Genomic DNA, 23,689 nt, shown 5'->3' with positions numbered 1-23,689 from the left:
TTTGGTATTTTATTCCTAATCTTTTGAGTGTTTTCACATGTAATAGTTGTAAAAATGATTTTGTAACAGCAAGCGTTTATCTCACCGAAAGATACAGTAATTCATATGCAAAACTCTTCATCTAAGCTTTTGTTCATATATGGTCCACTGTTAATAACTTAAACTCAATCAAATAAGTCAATCCACCAAAACCGCTATTGTAGAATATTGCTGGCAGAATTTTTTGACTCAGTTTAGTAATCGTCCATTGTTACTGACAACAAACATTTAAAAGATGCTTATTTTGGAAAATAAAAGTTTTTCAAGCTCACTTTTAGAATTTTTGTTTTTTTAAAAAAACTTATTTTGTTCAATTGTATTTGTTTAAGGAGAAAATAACTTGGCTAATATGAAACCTAATAATAATATATCCTCAATTGTTAATCGAGTCTTATCTCAATTAAAATAAATTATATTTTTTCATGTAAGATTTTAAATTCGATTCTCACCGAGGTGACCTATATAGTGGGACTTGAATTCTCACCATGTGAACACGCTTTATTTATTGGGTGTCTTTTTCTTAAAAACATCATGATGGCAAGCATCACATTATTGGAGATAAGTGTTCAATCGAACCATCGAATTGGTTCAATTAGATGTTTCGAATCAGGTTATGAAAATCTTATGTTCACTTTGATTTTTATATTCATAAATCTTATTCAATCAGATTTGATTGTACAAGGACTAATAGATATCAAATCAACATTATTTTAAACACTTGTAGCCTCTAAGGATTGGGTTTTTACACACTCTTGTATCGATTCTCCGTGAATATGTAAATCTCGCCTAATAATATATAGTATGCTATTGCTAGCATACAAAATATATTAAGAGATAATATGCGCTTGAAAGACAACCGATAACTGATATAAGTGATTGATTTGATTATGATTTTATCAACTAATTTGATCAGCTGAGTTTGGACATTCAAACAAGAATTAACTTGTTGTAATTCACAATAATAAATGGTATGACCATCGCTAAGGTTGAAGAAACATACTTGTGGGCTATTCAAGACCCTTTTTGATATCTTCCTACAACCGTGTATGGTTCCTTAAAACCTGTGGTCACCCAATGGAACTTCTCATATTATCTTCTCGCTTTGCTATCGAAAACATCTAAAAACGCTCTAAAAGTGCTTATTCTAAACATGACAAAAGTATCTAGTATATTTTCTATTTTCTAGTAGACTTCTCCGATTTGTTTAGCAGCCAAAAAGTTCCCAATACGATCAAGACGTTAATTGTAAGGATCCCGATCTCAACCACAAAAGCATCGTGTATTTGTGTTTGTAATTTTCATGATCAAAACATAGTTGACAAGCCGAAAAACCAAGTATATTTTAGAGATAGTAAGGCGGTATAACCTCAAAAATAAACCATAACAAAAGCCTCACCAAATATCTACTCCATACTCTCGAGACGATCCCTATCAAACAACTACAAACGACAAAGTCCGGAAAATTTACGCCGTGCTATAGTGCAAAGTACTAAACATGTATGTAATCTGAAAAATCACATATGGCCATTAATCAATATGCAAGATTACTTTTAAGCCGAGCTGCTTACCCGGTGTTATTTCTCAGCATCTCGTAATCCACATACTAGTGCTTACTCCGAAAGGGTTGATTTGAGCTCTCCGTTGTTCTTCATCTCCAAAATAATGTCGCAACCTCCGACCAGCTCCCCTTTGTAGTAAAGCTGAGGATAAGTAGGCCAACTTGAGAACGTCTTTAGCCCTTGTCTGACTTCTTCGTCACTAAAAATATCGAACGATCCGAATGTCACACCTTCCTCCTTCAAGGCATTCACCACCTTGGAACTGAAGCCACACCTAGGGGCCTCGGGGTTGCCCTTCATGAAGAGCATAACAGGTGAACTGTTAACCAATTTCTTCAGACGGTCATCGAGTGATTCTTGACGGGTAATCCCTTTCTCGGCTAAAACACGACTGAGCTCACCGCTTTTTTGCATCTCCAACACGATATCTGATCCACCAATAAGTTCACCCTTGATATATAGCTGAGGGTAGCTCGACCAATTTGAATGAACTTTGAGCCCTTGTCGAACTTCATCATCGGTTAGTATATCAAAACTCTCGAATTCCACCTTTTCTTGCTTGAGAATTTCAACGACTTTTCGGCTGAAACCACACTTTGGTTCTTCTGGTTTGCCTTTCATGAAAAGCATTACGGGACTCGAGTTGATAAGGCTGTCAAGACGGGAAGTCAACGAAGAGCTTAAACCAGTCGATGCCGTAACACCTTTCCCACTTCCAGATTCGGGTTGTTTCCCGTTAATGGAATTAGATGTCTTTATCTCATGATCTCTGAACACGTCTTTCAGCTCCCCGCTCTCGTGCATAGATATAACAATATCGCACCCACCGATAAGCTCACCTTTGCAATACAGCTGAGGATATGTTGGCCAATTAGAGAATTTTTTCAAACCTTCTCGAACTCCGTGATCAGTTAGGATATCAAAGCTTCCAAATTTGACTTTCTCTTCGTTCAAAATATTGACGACTTTCTGGCTAAATCCACATTGTGGCTCTTCTGGGCTTCCTTTCATGAAAAGCATGATCGGGTGAGAATTAATCAAATGTTTTAGCTTCTCGTTGAGATCATCGATACGGTTGCGGCCCGTTGGAAATGTCCTGTTATTGTTGTTTGCAAGTTCTTTCACAGTTTCAATGATAGTGGATCCTGCAGCCATCCCGAGACTGGCAGGTGCAGCGGGTCCATCAGGGTCGACGGGTCCAGCAACTTTAGCAACTTTGTTGGCCAAGGCGGATGGATCTGCTCCCTCCAATGCATCGACTGCCTTGCCACCCTAATAGAACAGGAGATAAGAAAAGTCTCGAACCATATTTCAAACTGGAATCCATATTACGATCAAACTAATTTCAAATATACAACACTCTTATAACTTCACCTAACCATTTAAGTAAGCAGCAAAAAATAATTATTAATTTTAAAAAGATATGTATGGAGCACTAAGTTGGGTCAGAATAGGCAAGGCGATTTCCGAGCATACAAAGAAAAATGGCAAATCATTGGTGCGGCAGAGCAAATGTTGTAGACAACCTAAGGTTGCCATAGGAAGTGAAAGCAACAAATTTGGAGAAAAAAGATTTACTACCTATATTAGTTGTACCGCCTTCGTTCCTTAAAGTTGTTTTCATTTGCCATTTTTGGTTGTTTCATTTGTTTTAGAGATGTTGGGTTATGTTATTTATGTCATTTAGTATCTATCCATGTGAAAGAATATACACGCTACATGGTCTTCTACAGCAATTATTCATACAGAGATCAGCACAATTCAGTTATCATCCTCATCAAAATTCACTAGCTTAAAAGATGGTATATTGCCAGTCTATCTTCTACGATTATGCCAAAGCCAGTCTAGCTTCCTACTAAAACATGCCGAAGCCATAATCAAAGCATGTGGTCAACTATGTGAATCAAAAATGTGTATTCTGTGGTCATTCACATGATCCAATACAGATCTAACATCGTGTTACATTCCATGACAATCTAAAGGATTAACAACAAAAGCATTCTAGCAATAGCGCAATGAACTCTTTATAAAGTTCAATGAGCATATAGCTATGGCTTGTTAAAGAATATATAATAGGAAGCTGGACTTGAACAGATACCAACACTGGTGTATACATCCCAATATCCCATAGTCCAAAAACAATGCCGCAACGCATCACATCTGCCGTGTTCTAAAGGTTTCCAAAAAACCGAACTAATGTATATTTCGCAATGTATAGGTGTTACAAAATAGCGTTTTGGGCCGTTTTGAGGGATATCATGTGATTGATATTTAGTGTTACGATAACCGCATCACTTCAGTTACCATGATCATGACCATTTACTGCAATTTTACACTACATCCTATTGTTAGCATCATCAAAAGTATTTAATCACTCCACCAATCAGCAAAGATCATATCTAGGTGAAATTCGCACAAAATAAACATTTCCCAGAAGTCTGCCACCTAAATGATTTTGTTAAGAACTTGCACAAACCATGCCCAATAGAACAAGTTGCCAGCGGATTAACATTTAAAGTGAACCAGATTAAGTCTCTTTCTGTAGACAATTGGTTTCCCTTAATATCAATTGTCTACAGGAAATAACCTCGCTGTAGTTGCAAAGATAAAGCTAGAAGAAACTCTTTGTTAGCAAGACTTACGAGTGCTAGAAATGTCTAATTTCACCCTCCATAATCATAAACTAGAAGGGATATAAAGCATTGATATGATTATGTGGTATAATATTAAGTTTTACACATTGTAGATACAGGACATACAATCATACACAGCAAATGACAATAGCCCTAACACCTTAATGTATTGAATCATAGACTATGAGCATACCTTAAAAAAGACAAAGTAAGGCACAGCAGAAACAGAATAAGCCTCAGATATCTCAGGTTGCTCCTCAGCTTCAACCTACAAACATTTGTTCAAAAATCTGATCTCAAACAAATGAAAAACAACATTCCACATAAGCTTACAAACATATATGCCATCATTCAAAATGGAAGAAGCTCATATTCTTCTACACAGCACTTCATGACCCACACGTTCAGAGATATTTTGACAAAGGACTTAAACATTTCAGGAACTAAGTGCAACCAAATGAAGTATACGGCACTGCAAGAAATCTAAAATAAAATGATGATTAACATAATGAAGCCCTTGTTCTGAAGCACTGTATAGCTATTAAAATATACTAATAACCATGTTCTATGGAGAAATAATGATGCTTCTCTTTTGGAGCATTAAACGACCATCATTTATAGAATGTCTTCACGCTTGATAAATTTAAAACAATCAGCAAATAGACAATCAAGATACCAAGGAGAACGACTTAATTACACCGCAAAAACAGATGACAAATACAACCTTTAGACACAACCCTATCTTACTACCATAACAAGATTATTTTGCATCTTATCCTCATCCTCAATAAAGCTCCTTACAAGATCATTGAATTGACAAACTAACTTTTTTGTTAAAGCTCTAAGATGACAAACTTACAAGATCATAGACAGACCCTCTCCTATCATTGCTATGTCCGTTAAGAGCTAAAATTACCCATTCAAGTACGCCATACAACTGGATCAGTCCAGCATTATAAGGTGTAATCAACACTTGGGCAAGAAAAATCAATCCACCAATGCAAGAACACATATTCATCACAAAAGAACGTAAAGCCATTACATGCTCATCATCAATTCACATGAGTTAGCCTCTCCCACATTGTCTTTTCCGATTCAGGATATTATGTTCTATTTATTTCATCTAAAATAGAAGTCCCAACATTCAACTGCATATCACTCAATAATACAGAAAACCATTATAATGCATTTCAAACAAAACTATAGCCCACAAACGCTTTGTTTACATCACAACAAAAGCGATCACCATTGCAATAACATGATTAAAGTAAAAACCCCACACCAAAATCCAAACTAATGATCGACTCCCAGCCAACTCTATGTCCTCAAACAAATTATCTTGTTACAACATAAATTTCCAGGGTCCTTGAAAATATTTAAGAAAGCTTCGATTTCCAACTCCTCACTTTAAAAACCAAACCTTTTGGATTGAATTTAATATTAGCACATTCATGCCAACAACAGCTATGAATACCAAAAAAAGACAAAACCTTTAATCTTTTAGCCTCCTTTAAAGCATATAACTTTGCTTCCTCATGCCACATAGAGTTCACTTTCATCACCAACAAATGAAAAGACAATAAACATACAATGACAACCATCAAAATAACAGATCATAACAATTCAGAAATCATAAAAATCCAATTTGCAATAAACAATTACCATCAGAAGTTCATTATTTAATCAAAAAGATAAATTTCTAACCTGAACAAGATTTCAGTCCATACCGGATCAAAAATTTGAAAACAAACTGAACACACAAATTAAAACCCCTTAATTTCAAGTAACAACACCCAAGAAAAAAATCCACCTTTTCACTCGAAAAATGAAAAATTCAAAAATCCAAACAGATATGACAGTTCAGCAAACATAAAAACCAATTTGCAATAAAAAATCATCACAATAAAAATTACCAAAACCTCACTATTCAATCAAAAAGATCAAAACATTCTCTAACCTGAACCAGATTTCAGATTATACTCTATCAAAAACTTGAAACACAACAAATTCACAAATCAAAATCCCCCTTAATTAACTTTTAAAGCAATAAACAATCACTATAAAACTATCTGAACCTCATTGTTCAATCATTAAGAAAAAAAACTTTCTCTTAACCATAACTAATACTCCCTCCGTTCTTTTTTTTTCATTTACTTTTAGCGCAGTTTTTAAAACAATTTTCGAGCCTGGATATCACAAAAAATTACATATGATAGAAAGGTATACATTAAGACGAATCTAATAAGATCTCATATGGATATATTTTATCATCTATATATGTCTTAATAATCTTCATCAAATTTTCTCTCCAAAATAAACAGAGGGAGTATACTTCTGTGATAAATGAATTAAAAAAATTATTTTTTAATATCTATTCGATCAACAACCAGATTTCAATCTATACTCAATCAAAAACTTAAAAACAAAATAAACCCACAAATAAAAACCCCTTAATTTGACATCTAAAGCCAAAAAAAAAAAACAAAACACAAATTAAAACCTTTTCACTCTAAAAAATTCAAAAATTCTCAAAAAAAAGGAATTGATACATACCCTAAAAAAATTGGCGTGTGGGAAATCGGTAGAAAGATGAGAAAAAACTTGGTCCATATGTTTTGAAGCATCACACCAACTTGCCCAGAAATGCAAAATTGCAGGAGAACCCTCACTCACTGCCTTCTGAAGTTCGTCTTTTGACTCCACATTCTTTACAATTCCACTTCCCATTGATTGATTTTTCTATTATTTGAAAGAGAAGCAGAAATTTTGATGATGAGATTTTTGTTATGAAGTCAGAAAAACTGGGAAAAAACCTAAAGAGAACAATATAGTATTGTAAAGTGGCCCCACAGAATAGGAACTAAGAATGATTTGATCACTGCCGTTGATCTCACTTGATGGATTTGTGCCTTGTCACGTTTTGATTTCGAGAACCTTCTTTCTCCTGCTTTTTTTTTTTTTTTTCCTCTTGGGTGGGCAATAGGGATGCAGGCAGGGCGGGTCTAATAGGAGACCCGCCCCATCGAGGAGGGGTTGGGTCTCGGTTTGATGGGTCATGGGGCGGGTACGAGTATAAAATTCATACCCATCGCGGGGATGGAGATGGGTTTTAGATGATACCCGCCCCATCCCCGCCCCGCCCCGCCTCAAAATATGTACAAATTTTGGGAAACCGGGTACCCGGTATCCGGTTTATATTTAAAAAAAAATATATATTTTCAAAACCCTAAATTTGGCCTTTTGGAGCCTAATTGGAGATTTGATAAGGATTATGAAAATCATAAGATGCATAATCTAAACAAACGGTAAAGAATTAGAAATGGGTGGATCCTGGAAGATAGATAGCTAATCAATTTTTTTCATGAAGTATGCTTCATCCAGTATCAAATTTTAAATTTTGTTTTTGTTTTTTTTCATGTTTACTTTTTGTTTTGCTTATTTATTAACTAGTGTTTTATTTTTTTGTTTAATGATAATTTAATTTAATTTAGTTTTAGTATGTTTTAATATTGTTTTGATTAGTGTATTTTTTTTATTTTGTTGCTTATTTTATATTTAATTGTTATCTTAATTTGGATGATTTTATATTTACTTTGGATGATTTTGAGTTGATGTTGAAATACTTTTGTTTTAGACATGTATATTTGTTTGAGACTTTGGTTATGCGTTTGTTTGAGACAAGGATTGAATACAAATATGTGGCACAGATGGGTATTAAGCGGGGATTTGACGGGTGGTGAGGCGGGAAAAATGGGTATTACACGGGGATGGATACCCAGATGGGTGGTGGGGCGGGGATGGTTTTAGATACAAACCCATCGGGGCGGGGACGGGGAAAAAAATTATACCCGCCGCGGGGATGGGGATGGGAATTGCGTTAACAGATGGGGATGGGAATGGTAATTCCAATACCCGCCCCGCCCCGTTTGCATCCCTAGTGGGTAAAACAGTATTTAATAGGACGAGGACTACAAGAGTTAGGCTGCAGGCAGTGGGCTGCAAGCTGTGCTTGCCGTTCTTAGTGAATTTGTAATAGGAATAGCCGAATAGGTGGTGTCGTGCCAGACTTTGTCCGATCAAACCAAGACATGTGGCACTAACGTGCCATGGCGTGAGCACAATGGGTTAATGTGTCATCTTAAGTTGTGCAACGATCAAAGTAATTGTGTCAGCGTATAAGAGGAGTATGTCGTGTCATGCCAAATTTTGTACAATCAAACCACAAGATGTGGCACTGCCATGTCATAGCATGTGCACGATGGGCTAGCATGTCATGTCAAGTTATGTCCGCAGACAAAATACTCATCTTATTATTATTTTTTTTGTTATATAATAGCAGGTTTAATATAAATTATGCCTACACAAAGATCGAAATGTATTGTGTTATGTCATGTCTAGCTTTGAGTTGTGTGGTACATCCCATGAGTCAGGCATGCCCATGTCAACTGCATGCTGACTCAATATGTGACGTTTTTTAAAAGGAGAACGTAGTTAAGGTTACACTAGGTCAAAGGTTAGGAAAATTTTGAACTTTTGACTCTATGTTGAACTAATTATTATAGCAAGTTGGCTTTTCGAGCTTTAAGAACTAATAAAGGCATTAGCCTTCTAGAGCAAGCCTGATCCTTGTTAATTGCATGCTGACTCTCAACATGTAGCAGTCTTGATTTCTAGGAAATGATTTCCCAATGTTCGCTCTAGGGCTGTAAATGTGGTCAGAAACCTGTTTTACCGACTTGTTACCGACCGATACCGAACCCGTTTTTGACCGAATACAAGTGACCAGATACCGACCGCTAACGAACCCGAATGGTGACCGAAACCGTTTCCGACCTGTTTTACACATACCGAAACCGACCGGTACCGAACCTGTTTTAAACCGAAAACCGTTTTCGACCTGTTTTTATCATACCGTGACCGACCGATACCGAACCTGTTTTCAGACCGAAACCTGTTTTCGACCCGCTTAATACCCGTTTTTAACCGACCGTTTTTGACCGAATCTATATTGTACCGAACCTGTATTATACCGAACCTAGAACCTGTTTTGTACCGAACCTGTTTTGTACCGAACCTGTTTTGGACCGAACTTATCTACATAATTCTTCTAAGTTGTCAAAATATAATAAAATTTTATATAAAATAATTAAATTAAACTTAATTATATTATTTCTATATGATGAAAATTAAATTAAATATAAATTTTTATAAAATAAATATATAAATTATAAGTTAATATATATTAACTCAGTAATTTAGTAAAGCCTTTTTCTTTTCTAAAAAATTAAGTATAAATTTTACAAAACTCAGAAATTGCAAAATTGCATAAACATAGTTCATACTTTGCAACCAATATAAGTACCAAGTTCAGGTTAATTTGCTGACTAATTAATACTGTATTAAAATCAACATATAACAATATAAACCAATACAAAATATTAACCTATGAAATTGATAAACCACTTTCATTTCATTTAATAGTTTAGACGAAATTTAAAATAGATCCATTACATTTTTTCCCTACCAATAATATAAACATCAATAATCCTAACTACACAAAAAGTCTTTTCCAAATTTTAGTTATGCATAAGAAATTGCAAAAGTATAACTCATTTCATCATTTTTCTTTAATTTTCTCAGAAGTATAACTCATTTCATCACTTTCATCTTCTTCCTCCTCTTCCATCACCACCTTAGATCTCCTGCTCCTAATCCTCAATGCGACACCGCCTTTCAATAATCTGTAAGGAACTGCTCCACTAAACTTAGTGTACCTTAAGATCATATAAAAGTAACAACTTTCAGATACTGAGTATTATGATTAAGAGCATGAGATGGAAAAACGACAGAAAGTTATAATAAATAAAATAAAATAAATATAAATTAATTATAAAATATAAATTGGGCGCTCAGATATGATAATTTGGTAAAAAACCCAATTACAAGAAAAAAATCTTCATAGAGCACTACACTTACCTGAAGCATTATCATCATGATCAGTGTTATTTTCCTCAATAACACTTAATATCTCCTTAAAAACGACTTTAAAAACATCAAGAAGATAAACAGTACATTTGAACATGAACATTCATCATACAAAATACCTGATTTTATTTGCCAACATGAACATGAATCTAGCAACTGATTTAGCAAATTAACCCAAACATTCATCATACGAACAAAAAAATAGAAAACAACCCACCTATGACATGTCTCCAAAGCAAAGCACGCTTAAATCCCAACAATTATACAATTATACAGATATCTCCAAAGCAAACAAACTAATTACAACAATTATACAGATGACACACTTAAATCCCAAAATGATGATAAACCCAATCACAATTTCCACGTAAAGCACGCTATAACCACCTATGACATGTCCAACAGCTTAATGAATGAAATTCAAAACAACAAAAATAATAATAAAACTCAATCAAGATCAAAACTTGCAAACAATTAATTAAAAAAATAAAATTTCAATTCCAATTATAACCATATAATCAACACAAAATCAATCAACTCAGGATAGAAAATTATCCGAAAATGCAGCATTTAACAATGAAATTATCCGAAAATGACAAAAAATTGTAGGAAAAAAAAAACAGGATAGAAAATCAATACTTGAATGAAAACAATTATAAAATTTGAATCTTACAGTGAAATGAGTGGAAAACTGCAGCTCCGTCCGAAGAAACAAAACCCTAACAACAAAATCTGAATAAAATGAAATCTCCATCAAAATCAAAAACTGAAATCAATAACAAAAACAAGAACATGAAACCAAGTATGAAAACAAGAATAAGAAATCAAAAATCAAAATAAAAAGTAACCAAAATAAAACCGAATGATACTAAAAAAAAAAAGCACAAAAACGCTAATAAAAAGTAACAAGAACAAGAATGAAGAATGAAGAACTAAATTAAAACAAAAACGAAGAATGAAAGCCAGAAAGAAAGCACAAAAACAAGACAAGAATGAAGAACGAAGAACTAAATGAAAGTCAAAAAAATTCATAAGAACGCAAATAAAATCAAATGAAGATTAAGAACAACCCAGATTAAGAACAAAGATTAAGAACCGCATTTTATATCTTTAGACCGAACCGAACAAAGATTAAGTATTGCAAAATTAAGAACAAAAAAACTCCCTTAAGAACCGAACAAAGATTGAGACCGAATAACTGATTTTTGGACCAAGATTAAGAACACGAAAACGAAACAAAGATTAAGAACAAAAAAACTGGAAGACTAAATCGAACAAAGATTAAACACGAAAACCAAAGATTAAACACAAAAAACAAAGATTAAATACAAAAAACCCTAAATCTAACCCTAAACGAACACATTAAACCCATAAAATTAAACACAAAAACAAATCGAACAAAAAAAAAGTGGAACAAGACTAAATCGAACACGAAAACGAAACAAAGATTAAGAACAAAAAAACTGGAAGACTAAATCGAACAAAGATTAAACACGAAAACCAAAGATTAAACACAAAAAACAAAGATTAAATACAAAAAACCCTAAATCTAACCCTAAACGAACACATTAAACCCATAAAATTAAACACAAAAACAAATCGAACAAAAAAAAAATGGAAGAAGACTTACTTGGACGGTTGGACCGGCTGGAGAGGAGTGGCGGTGGGCCGGTGGCGAACTGGCTGGAGAGGAGCGGCAGGGATTAGGCGCGGGATTTAGAGAGAGAATGAAAAAAAGGGAAGGGGTTAGGGGACGGCGCTGCTGAGTATCAGAGAATTAGGATTAAGGGTTTTTAGGTTTTTAGGGAGAGAATCAGAGAAGGCGCGGAGCAATTAGCGAAATACACTTGGGCTTATCAACGGTTTAGATTAGATCCCTTGATCTAACGGTTCATATTAGTTTTTTTTTTTTTTTTTTTTTTTAATATATTAGAGTATGTTTAATCAATGGTTTAGATTAATTGATTTCAAAATGAAGGGTTATGATTTATCATGCCTTTTGCCAAGTTGACAATCCATGTATTGAGGTTGTGCACCAATGGGATAATCTTATGTGTTTTTTTTTTTTTTTACAACTAAATTTTTTTTTTAAATATGAGTAATTCATTGATTTAATGGTTTCTAAATAAACTTCTTAATTTTAATAAATAAACCTCTTTCTTTCTTATTTCTAAAATATATATATATATACTTCTAATTATGCAACTATTATTTTATTTGCCAAAAAAAAAACAATGTTATAATGTTATTGGTATTTATATAATTCTATATTGAAATTGAAAAGTCTATAAATTACACCCAAAAAGATAATCGTTAGAATAATTCACGAGTTGATTTATCAAATAGAAATAATTAACATGATATGATCAAATATATTAATTAATTATAATCGATTTATCAAGTTGAAAAATTAGACTTATGATCAAATAAATTAATTAACTTAAATCGAGTTGATTAGTTTTCGAAAACCTCATTTAAAATCAAACATATCAACGTAGATGGATTTACATGTTAACTTGTCATGATTGACTTAGATAGGACGAAATAGAATGAAAAACCAATCAATTAACTTAGATCGCTGGCAGCTAGATTGATTAGATAGATTGATCACATTAGCTTAAAATAACACACCCATGGGCTAACAAGGGTCAAGTCGATCAATTAACATGTTATGATCTATTAATTAACTTAGACGGAGTTGATTAGTTGAATTTGATGTCATAAAACTCATAACCTAACGACATCTATAAAACTTGATGTGAGGTTCCACCTTCTATATATCATTCCCATCATGGATAAACGCATGATCAATGACATTATGAGGCAACACGATGCGATTTTTTACCAAATTGGAACAGAATAATTGGAACATAATTGAACTGAATTAAATCATGGTTTAAATGAATTGAACTGAACCGATATCAACCAAATTAACCGGAATATCGGTTTAACTGAATTGAACCGAACCGATACCAACCAAAACTGAACTGAACAGAACTGAATCCCGGTTCAACTAAATTGAACTGAACCGATACCGACCAAAACCGACCGATTGTGACCGACCGATTCAGACCCGCATATCGATTGTGACCGACCGATTACCGATTTTGACCGCCCGGTTATGATCTGTATACCGATTACGACCTGCAAAAAACCGTTTTTGACCGACCGAATGTGACCTGTTTCCGGTAATGACCGGACCGATAAATACCGGACCCATACCGACCGACACCCGCCAAGGAAAAAAACCGGATTCGACCGGATACCGAATAAACCGACCGATACCGACCGGTACCGAAAGACTTATACGACCTGCTTTTGACCGACCGTTTTTTACCGAACCTGTTTTTGACCGACCTGTTTCCGACCTTTTAACCCGTTTTTACAGCCCTAGTTCGCTCTATAAAAACGTTTTGTACATAGGGTTGCCCGAACCATAAGCTTAAAGAACCAAAGCCATTAGCCATCTCGAGCAAGCCACACAAAGAATAATCATATATTAGATCTTATTCAAATGATAATAAGTTGCATATGTTTCTCTTTTCTCTTGAAGCAACACACGCACACACATAAACAAATCTTATATGTGCCAAACTTTTCCAACCACAACTAGGGGTTTTCGGGTTGATTTCATCTAAGCGCATGACAAAGATCGTCATTTGCAAAAGCTTATGCAGTCTAATATGGAGCTCATAAGTCATAGCCACAGAGGTATTTAAAACATATCCGACAATCCGATATTCGTCCGACCTTGTAACTGATTTCGACTTGACCCAACTTCAAAATAAATCAAAAATTATATAACAATGTGACACAAGACTCAATTTTAAACCGGCCGAAACACTTGACTCAAATTCAACCCCAACACATCTCTGTCTGATTGTTCAGCATGAAGTGAAGTTAGTGAACAAAGCTTTTCAAAAGGGCATGGCTGCCAAAGGTTACAAACCGAAAACTTACAACCTTATAATGCTCCTTCAATGTCTTGGTGTGTTCTTTCACAACTTTCTGAAGGATATATGGTTACCTAATTTCTTCAATATTGTCTATCAGAATATATTGATATGACAATAAAATTGCAATCACCAGACCAGGTGCACAGTCATAAGGCTTCTTAAAGACGTTGGATTTGATACTTTACAATATTTAACAATCTATTTTACTCAAACCCTAATGTAGCAACTAATTTGAGACCAACATAGTATAGATTGTTAAATATTGTAAAGTATAATATAGTACAATAAATAATTAAGATTTCTGTAAATTTCATTCAATTCACAAATCTTCCTCAAAATAATTTCTAACAAAAAGTAAAATTACAATCAAAATCAAAAAGTATGAACTTAAGCAACAATTTCCAAACTTAAATCTCAAATCCAAATATACAAATCACCCACCAAAGAAATCCTGAACACCTTTACCAGCAAAAACCTTATCAGAAAGCTCAGCTAAAACGGCATTAACAGTAAGCAAAACGACACTAGAACCAGCAATAACACCCAAAACGACACCAGTAGTACCAACAACTTTACCAAAATCAGGCCATTCGATCTGACCAATTTCTTCCACAACTCCACTTAAAAATCCGCCATTGTTGCTAGAATCTTCATCCTTTTCCCTTTCTTTCATTGCCTTCTTAATCTCTGCACCCAGTTCAGAAATGTCATCTTCAGTGGTCTGTTTTTGATCTGTGATTATTGGGTTTTCAGAATCTTTGTCAGTTTGAGCACCATTTTCTGCAGCTTTGAGGATAAAGGGGGAGTTTTTTGAGAGGTTTAGGAGGTGGTTTTTGAGTGTAGGTTTGATGGGTGGTGATGGAAGGTATTGGGTGAGATGGGATTGAGAAATTTTGGGAGATGGATGAATGGAAGGGATGGAAAGATGAAAAGAACGGGGGAGAATTGCCATTGAAGGTTGTGATTTTTGTGTTTTGGGGGATGAGATAAGGATGATGGCAAATTTGGATTGGGTGGGTCCAAATTAGGGGTAAATTAAGGTTTGTACTTGGTTGTAGACATTAATTAGGGTTAGAAAAGGAATGAAAAATGTTGAAATAGAATGAATTGGAAAATAAATTGAACTGAATTGGTTTAAATTGTGAAAGAAAAGAGATTGAATTGATAGTGAAAATGTGGAGATCAAATTTGATTGTAAAACAACTTATTTAGTTATATTTAATTTTTATATCAAATAATTTATTTGAGAAAAATTAACTTAAAAAAATATATCTCGTAAAATTACTAATATCATTGTGTTCTATTTTGTGTTTGCTTTGTCCGTTAATTTATACTCTGTTTTTCCCTTGTTTTTCTTTGTTCTTCTTCATCACTGTAAGGTCCTTAAGCCTTTCATTTCACAAACACGTAACAACCAAAGATACTACTTTATTCTATAATGATTACCAATTCCTAACACTTGTTTTTCATTGGAAAACCCTACAAGAGACCTAAATACATCATTACATTCATAAAATCCTTGTGCATTTGTATTCATAATGATTTTTGAACATCTCTTGCCATTTACACTTCAAGAAGCTCATGAAAGCTCTTTCACTATTCACTATTAGGAAATACTTGTAGTGTAATTTATTTTAAACCATGTAGAGGAAGCCACAAATAGAACAATCATATGATTAAATTCCCAAAAAATGGTTTTTGGATGATTTCTTTGATTCCAAACAATTGTAGATGTTCTTCATGTATCTTCGATGCAACACAACTTCAATTCTTATATTTGACAAACTTTTCTACCGAAGCTAAGGGTTTTCGGGTTGATTTCATCCAAACGTATCAGTATTGTACCACATTTCTCATCTTCGATCCAACTAATGCCCTCCTTATCCAATAGCTTAAAAATCTGTGAAGCGAAATCATATTCAATCATAAATAGGCAAATTTACACAAGAATAACTAAATAGGGCAGAAAAAGAAACTTAGCCTATACTATTAATCTTTTCGATGCAAATGTATATGCAAGAAGGATGAATTTTCCGTCTACTAGGAAACGAATGAGTTTGCCCGCAAAATTCAGAATTACTATCTATTATCGGGTCTTTGAGTTATTCCTCAAGTACCTTTAAAGGCTACTCCTGTGTTGTGAGAGATCGTCTCTTGGTGAGATGATCTCAAACAAAGAGTCCATATGCTAATAATTGTATTAATTGAGCTATTCAACCAATGTATGAAGAACATCTCACGGTGAGACGGCTCACACAAGAATTTGTGTTTTCTTAACCTCATTCTTCACTCATGCCTATTATTAACACGATGATTGAAGGAGAGATTGCGTTGAATGAAAAGACAATTTTTGCACAAAAATACAAAGAAAAAAATCAAAAACTTTGCAGCTATGAAAACTTCGGACAGGGAAAGAATTTTGAATAAACAAATAGTGAGAATTATAAGCATTACCAGTCGTTTTAGCTTTTTAACATCTCGATCTCCATTCCCAATTAAGATTTTTAGATTCCTAACAACTGAAAAAACGAGTAACATAGCCTGTTAAAGTCATAACTTCAAGCATTGTTGTGATTAGAAGAATACGAGAAATTTGATGACTTACAGGGAATGCCAGAGAGTGTACGAAGGTGAAGTTTCACAAGTTGTATTGCCTCTTTAACATTGTGATCTTGTAAGTCAAGAGAGACTTCGTCTTCCACCGTGTCATCGCCAGTGCTATAATTAAATATTTGACAAGCAAAACGGCCATATAAGGGAAGCCCAAATGCTGCATAAAAGGAAAATCGCATAAAAAAAAGGAACGCTAAAGTTCCGATTATATGCTCACCTGGTCTCAAATATTTTTGCGACAGATTCTTCATCAGCTTCACGAGCTTTTTTGTAAAAAAACTGTCCCTATATTTAGACGTGTAATGGACGAGGTTATCAAAACGGAAGCTAAAAGACACATTGTCACCAAGTCGAAATGACCACCATGAAATTTTTTTTTTAATATCGAAAACTATAAAATGCAGACAGTTTAAACCTTTTCGAGCAGCGCAAGTGCTTGATCACGATCACCTCTTGCAAAAGCTTCTGCCGCCTTTATAGAAACACATAACTACTAATCAGTATCGAGATTTTCAGCATGAACTAGTAAACAAAGCTTTTCAAAAGGTCGTGGCTGTCAAAAGTTACTAACGAAAACTTACATCTTTATAATACTTCTTCATTGTTTCACGGTGTTCTTTCACGGCTTTGCGAAGGGTATTATAGCTACCCTCTTCAACAACATCTACACATCAGAATTTATTATGATATAAAAAGAATTTAGAGCAATGTCGTCCATTGAGAATTGTAAAGAATTATCTACGCAACATAGAAACCTATAACAAAAAATTGCAATGACTTGGTATTTTTTCTGGTTATATGTCAATTACAAGATGAAAATGCATTGTACACTTCTAAGTTTGCAATAACAAGATGAAAATGCATTGTACTTTTTCTGTCGCGCAGGTCATTCGGGTCATCTGGTGGATTTTGAATCAAATATTTTGGGTCAGTTTAAAAATCGGATCTTGTGTCCGTGTTGGTTTTTACATAACTGATGATCTATTTTTAATGTCGGGTCATATTGGGTTCGGTTACAAGGTCGGGTAAACATCAGAACATCGAGTTTGTTTTGAACACTTCTATGCCCAGGTTACGGCCAAGAAATGAAATTGCATATAGTTCTTTAAAAATGGCAAGTACCTTTCAGTTTGTCAAGGTGTGACATTGTGGTTTTCGCCTTAAAGTCCCCAGCAATGTCTTTCACAGGCTCAATCACTACTCTTGTTGCGCAAGAACTTGTAGCTGATCCAGGAATAGAAGCACTGAAAGACAAGTCTCGCTGCTCAGGAGCGGGAAATACTGCAGATAAGCTCTCCTCTTGCCGATCATATTTCTCATTGGATCTCATGGTACTACAACCATTACTGTATAGGGTAGCGAAAAAAAGGTTACAGAAGCTCAAGAAAATCCGAATTTCTTCTAAGGGCGGGGAAATTTTCAGATTTTAGATAATATGTGGGTTAATTGCATTCCCTGCTTTGGCCAAATGCCAACGAATGAATCTAGGAAGACTAGGAGTAAACCTTATAGCATATGCTTGTTTTTGTATTCGGCTACTAGATGAAAGATTTTTGGAGTTGGAATGCACATGTCTACCCTGTAGATCGTAAGAAAATAAGACGTCAAAACTTGTTAAGAAAAATGTAATGATCATGTTCATTTAAGCAGGAAGATCGACTCATCAAGTTCCCATTGAAATAGGGTCCACACAAGGAAAAGCATTTGCCATTTGTTGGTTATTAGGGGCAGCCCGAAAAAGCCCGGGTCGAAAAACCCATGAGGGAGCAATTCAGTTTTCCTGATCCTTCTAATTTCTAAATGCTCAAGTTTTAGCATAATGTAAAGCATACAGCAAACATAGTATCGAAAACTTGTTGAATTACTGATTTTCGAATGAATCTCGTAAGTCTAGAAAATAGTGTGGATCAGTGAAAAAACAGGATCGGATAATAAACATACCTCGAGCAAGTTATTTCTTCTGTCAAGTGTTACGGCTGTAAGATCTAACAATGCTTCCAAGCTCTGCATTGAACAAGCATCTCAGATTATCCTGTAACTTTTGAATTTTGTATCCCACAAGCGCCTTTTCGTACGTGGGTCGGATAAACTGACCTTTTATCTACAATTCCTAAATGTTTTCCGAATATTGAGATGCATATCATATGGAATGAATGTCACTTAAGGATTTATAGTCCTTTAGTTTCGAATTCTAATGGACTATTTTAAAATGATTAAATCGTGTGCACTTCTTATTTATGATGTTTACTCCCAAGGCTAATCGAAAAAACCTATCTGTTATCACTAACAAGTAACAGGGATAAGGTTGCGTACATCTAACCCCCCAACCCTACTTAGGTCAGAGTCATTTTATGGCGTTGGGGTAATAGAATGATCTCTTATGGAATGAAAAGTTAGCTATTGACACCGATAGAACTGATATCAACTGTAAATATACCGTAGTGCCATATTTTCGTGATCATGAACGTAGAAAATGATTGTTTAGCACATGTTGATACATTGTGGTTTCCTATATGATGTTTTTTCACACATTTATCAACATCCTACGATCAAACCTTGTGTCAACAACAACAAAAAAACATTCATAAAACATACCTTCTTCATGTCGTATCCACACTGACCTAACATTCAAGTTGAAAAATATATTAGTTGCACCTTAAAGTCAAGAAAACTACACGACAAGTACATTGTCAGCACGCCCTCACAAAAGCCTTAAGTTATCAAGAAGAACCAAACACAAATTCACAAGGAAATTGATTAAGAAAAGTGATTTTACCGCAAAAAAAAGAGGGGATTAATCAGCTGCCGTAAACACACACATTTATTTAATCGAAATCGTTCAACAGTTACTAAATACCAGAAGGAACAAAGTGATAAGTTACTGTATTTTAACCACAGCATAGTACAAAAACAAGGCCACATTGCATCAGCCGGGTTGTAAAGGTTTTCAAAAAAAAAAAAACCGATATTTCTCCGTTGCAAAGGTGTAAAAAAAACCAAGTTTTGGACCATTTAAAGGGTTATCTAATGCTTTCGCCTGATATTTGACGTTATGATAACCTTATCACTCTCACGGAATCTATGTTACAAAGAACAAGAAAGTTACCTAACATTTCCCGAATTGTACTTCTTTCGAGTTGAAATCCATGTCCAAACATGTCAAACAAGAATTTCTCCATGTGGTCATCAGAACTGGGATTACTTTCCGATGAGGAGGTTTCAAACAAACCCAAATCAGCATCCCTTGAAAGCAAGGGTTTGTCTGAAGTTTTGACTGGTACATGAAACCCATTAGCCTCTACTTTCAAAGGTCTTTTCCCATCACGAGTTCCATTAGATCCTACAACGCTCCAAAAACAATTTTTCTCACGAACACTTGAACTGGTAACTACTGAAGCTGCCTTCACTTTCAAAGCTTGTTCCCCGTTAGGAGTCTCATTTGTTCCAGCAGCTTTTTTCCCAACAGTTGAACTGATAGCAACTGAAGTTTCCCCTATTTCTATAGGCATTGTTCCATTAGAAGTTTTACTTGATGCGGCAACGCGCCAAACATAATTTTTCCCAACGGATGAACCGGTATCCACCGAAGCTGCCCCTACTTTTAAAGGCATTGTATTTGTCCCATTAGAAGTTCCGTTCGATCCAACAACACGCCAAACATAATTTTTCCCATCGCCATCAGATGAACCGGTATCCACCGAGGCTACCCCTACTTTTTGAGGCATTGTCTCATTAGAAGTTCCATTTGATCCAACAACACGCCAAACATAATTTTTCCCATCGGATGAACCGGTATCCACCGAAGCTGCCCCTACTTTTAGAGGCATTGTATTTGTCCCATTAGAAGTTCCATTCGACCCAACAACATGCCAAACATAATTTTTCCCATCTGATGAACTGGTATTTACCGAAGCTGCCCCTACTTTTACAGGCATTGTCCCATTAGAAGTTCCATTCGATCCAACAACACGCCAAACATAATTTTCCCCATCGGATGAACTGGTATCCACCAAAGCTGCCCCTACTTTTAGAGGCATTTTTCCATTAGAAGTTCCATTCGATCCAACAGCACGCCAAACATAATTTTTCCCATCGGATGAACCGGTATCCACCGAAGCTGCCCCTAATTCTAGAGGCATTGTCCCATTAGAAGTTCCATTCGATCCAACAACACGCCAAACACAACTTTTCCCAACAGTTGAAATAGTACTCATCGAAGCAGGACTTGTTTTCAACTTAGATGCTTTAGTTAAACGAGTTCCATCAGCAGAAGGGACTGTCTGCATACCGCGAAGAATCTCACCAGCCACATTAACATCTCGGCCTGCATTGCAAAAGGCAGAAGCAATCTCCCCTATAGAGAATGAAGAGCCAAATGTATCAAGCAGAAACTTCAACGACTTGTCTCCATGGTCATGCTTTCTTGTAACCATTGGCCCCTCCATTCTGATATTCAGAAACAAGAGCAAAAAGTTGACTAGGTTGAATAACAAAAATGTCAAGAAACATCTATACAATTCGAAAGCACGTGAAGACTCAAAACGATGCAAAATTGAACAACAATAAAGCAGACATAACAGATAAATTAAGAATAGAAAATTAATCGAGCAACGTAAAGGTCATGGAACAACAATAATAACACATCTTATTACGACATCTCCAACATATTTAATCAGAAATTAAACCCACAATATCACCAAAAAAAAAAAAGAAAAGGAAAAAGTCATCTTTAGGGGGGAGAGGGACACATTGAAATGATAAGTAGCATGTTTCTTAAGACCAACCACAAAAGTCCCATATTGTTTGCTGCAATTTCCTATTTAGTCTGTCCTATAGAATTCTCTACAATTTAATTTTTGGCTATGACCTATACTCTCTTTTTAATTCTGATCCTCACATAGAACTTATCTTTTCATTTCATCCACATATTTCTCCCACCGCTCCACAAAGTGCACATTTCTCTCCAACCCTCAAAAACATTCATTTTATAGTTGTAGCAATTCTTTTGAGATGGAGGGAATACAACAAAGCATATTAGTGGGAAACACAACAGCGGTCAATAAAACATCCAAAACGTCCCCTAACTGATGAATGTAAGATACAAAAAGATACTCGTGAAAATTGTCGAGAAAAAGAATATATCCTCATAACGCTAAAGCAACGGGATACGAGGCATCAACTAATGATCACTTGAATCCATTACTCCATTTCTAATATGCTATCTTGGATAAATAGAGTGCCAAAAACCTTATAAATATCAACTCAAGATTGCAACACAACATAAACCCAACACAAACATGGAGAAGAAATCCTTTCATTGAAGGTCCATCATCAAGTTGCTCAAAAGGGAAGAATTATTAAAACTTGGTAGAATGGTGATGAAGTATCCTATACAACTATACAAGTTACTTCTCATTAATTCTCTCTCTCTCCCTTCCCTCAAAGAAACTCTCAATAACAGTAGCAATCGCATTAACCAAACCATGATGCAGTGACGAGAATTATGTGGTTATCATAATGTCAAATATCAGTTGAAAGCATGAGATGCCCAAAATGGCCCAAATTGCGTTTTTTACACCTTTAAAACGTGGAAAACATAGGTTTGTTTTTGTAAAGTCTTTACAGCGGGATTGATGTGATGCTGCCTTATTTTTGCACTATAGTACAGATAGCTTAACTTTCTAAAAAAAGATCCACCATTACCTAAATTGTGAGACAGTATCACATTGTCAGTACTCCCTCTGTCCTCATGAGTATGCTACATTACATCTTTGCACAAATACGAATAAAAATTTAGGGAGTGTTCGGCAAACGGATGATAGCTAGTAGCTGATTGGAGTGACCGACTTGACCTGGTTTGACCCCGTGATTTTGAACCCGCAGTAAGCAGCTTGTTCAAAATAAGCAAAAATTGCATATTTTTCAAACACCCCTTTGATTAATAAACATGCATACACATGACAATCAATACAAAGTTGCGGACCAACCCAGTTATGGTAAATCAATTTAAAGAAGGATCCCAAATTCCCAATTCCCATTCACAGTAACATACACTTCTATCAAATGATCCCCAACACAAGATACCCAAATCAAAAAAAAATTGAGACAACTTCAATTGAATTTTCAATAGATCATTAAAACCCTTGATCATAAATATCACAATCTTCCCTCCAAACAACAGAAAAACTCAAAATTTAATGCAAGATAAAGCAGAAAAAATAAGTGAAAATTTAAGGAAAATAACTTACTTGATCAGAATAAAGGGTTTTAAATCATAATCAAAGCAAGGAACAAAAAATCCCAACTATATTCTATACTTTTTATTCTCAAAAACTTCAAAATTACACACAATTAAAGTAAAATATGGAAATTATCACTTTCATGTGGAAAAAGATTCAATCTTTGAATGGGAAACAGTACCTGAATTTCAGTGAACATAAGTCTACTGCTTTTCTGCTACCCTTTACAAGGAGAGTGAAAACGAGAAGCACACAAGTATAAGCACATTTGCAACCAATAATTGTTGAACAAGTGGTACAAAAATCAAATATTGGTTGATGAAATCTTAAGAAGGAAGTATAGAATTGCACTAGTACTACTGTGCAGTGTACCCGACAATAGAATATTATTTATTGTGAGTTAAAATATAACGGGTCTGATGACTAGTTGTACTGCTTTACCCAAGTATACTAATAGTCTAATACTAGTATATACTATATAGAATTGTGTCTGCTCTATTAGTTGTACATTCTTTCTGCTTATAGGTGTATTCTATTTCATCTGTGATCTGTCCCAAGTCCCAACTCCCATTTAATTAGCAATTTCTATTTTTTAAACAAAAATGTAAATATTAATTTTGTTAAAAAATATTTTGTGAGCAATTCTTCCAAAGATAATGGAGATA

At 34.8% G+C, this 23,689-nt stretch overlaps 3 protein-coding genes and 1 long non-coding RNA gene across 6 annotated transcripts; all 4 read right to left on the bottom strand.

The window, feature by feature from the left end:
* Positions 1-1,299: 1,299 nt before the first annotated feature.
* LOC130823586 (monothiol glutaredoxin-S17) lies at positions 1,300-7,034 on the bottom strand. The gene is made up of 3 exons (XM_057688249.1): positions 6,785-7,034; positions 4,425-4,499; positions 1,300-2,870 (listed from the first exon to the last, which is right to left on the bottom strand). The coding sequence occupies exons 1-3, from the start codon at positions 6,956-6,958 to the stop codon at positions 1,650-1,652; spliced, it is 1,470 nt and encodes a 489-aa protein (XP_057544232.1). The 5' UTR covers positions 6,959-7,034; the 3' UTR covers positions 1,300-1,649.
* Positions 7,035-9,669: 2,635 nt separating this feature from the next.
* Positions 9,670-12,032, bottom strand: LOC130823585 (uncharacterized). Its single transcript, XR_009046594.1, has 3 exons — positions 11,847-12,032; positions 10,890-10,948; positions 9,670-10,005 (listed from the first exon to the last, which is right to left on the bottom strand). It is a non-coding gene; the product is annotated as an uncharacterized LOC130823585 (long non-coding RNA).
* Positions 12,033-14,464: 2,432 nt separating this feature from the next.
* Positions 14,465-15,334, bottom strand: LOC130823584 (preprotein translocase subunit SECE1). The gene has a single exon (XM_057688248.1). It carries the CDS (start codon positions 15,122-15,124, stop codon positions 14,606-14,608), a length of 519 nt encoding a protein of 172 aa, XP_057544231.1. The 5' UTR covers positions 15,125-15,334; the 3' UTR covers positions 14,465-14,605.
* Positions 15,335-15,580: 246 nt separating this feature from the next.
* LOC130823583 (putative nuclear RNA export factor SDE5) lies at positions 15,581-23,466 on the bottom strand. 3 transcript variants are annotated; one of them, XM_057688247.1, is made up of 12 exons: positions 23,206-23,466; positions 19,892-21,231; positions 19,381-19,406; positions 18,727-18,789; positions 18,291-18,364; positions 17,908-18,131; positions 17,367-17,449; positions 17,201-17,257; positions 17,003-17,070; positions 16,778-16,890; positions 16,627-16,691; positions 15,581-16,072 (listed from the first exon to the last, which is right to left on the bottom strand). In XM_057688247.1, the coding sequence occupies exons 2-12, from the start codon at positions 21,228-21,230 to the stop codon at positions 15,944-15,946; spliced, it is 2,241 nt and encodes a 746-aa protein (XP_057544230.1). In that variant the 5' UTR covers position 21,231; positions 23,206-23,466; the 3' UTR covers positions 15,581-15,943. The 3 variants fall into 3 exon arrangements, with proteins under 3 accessions (XP_057544230.1, XP_057544228.1, XP_057544229.1); XM_057688245.1 differs by having other exon boundaries at positions 16,778-16,896; positions 23,206-23,440; XM_057688246.1 differs by lacking the exon at positions 23,206-23,466 and adding an exon at positions 23,034-23,183 and having other exon boundaries at positions 16,778-16,896.
* Positions 23,467-23,689: the final 223 nt, after the last annotated feature.

The sequence above is a fragment of the Amaranthus tricolor genome, chromosome 9, assembly GCF_026212465.1.
Source record: "Amaranthus tricolor cultivar Red isolate AtriRed21 chromosome 9, ASM2621246v1, whole genome shotgun sequence".
NCBI classification, from domain to species: domain Eukaryota; kingdom Viridiplantae; phylum Streptophyta; class Magnoliopsida; order Caryophyllales; family Amaranthaceae; genus Amaranthus; species Amaranthus tricolor.
The sequence above is the reverse complement of the archived record's forward strand: the minus strand, read 5'-3'. Positions and strand labels throughout refer to the sequence as shown.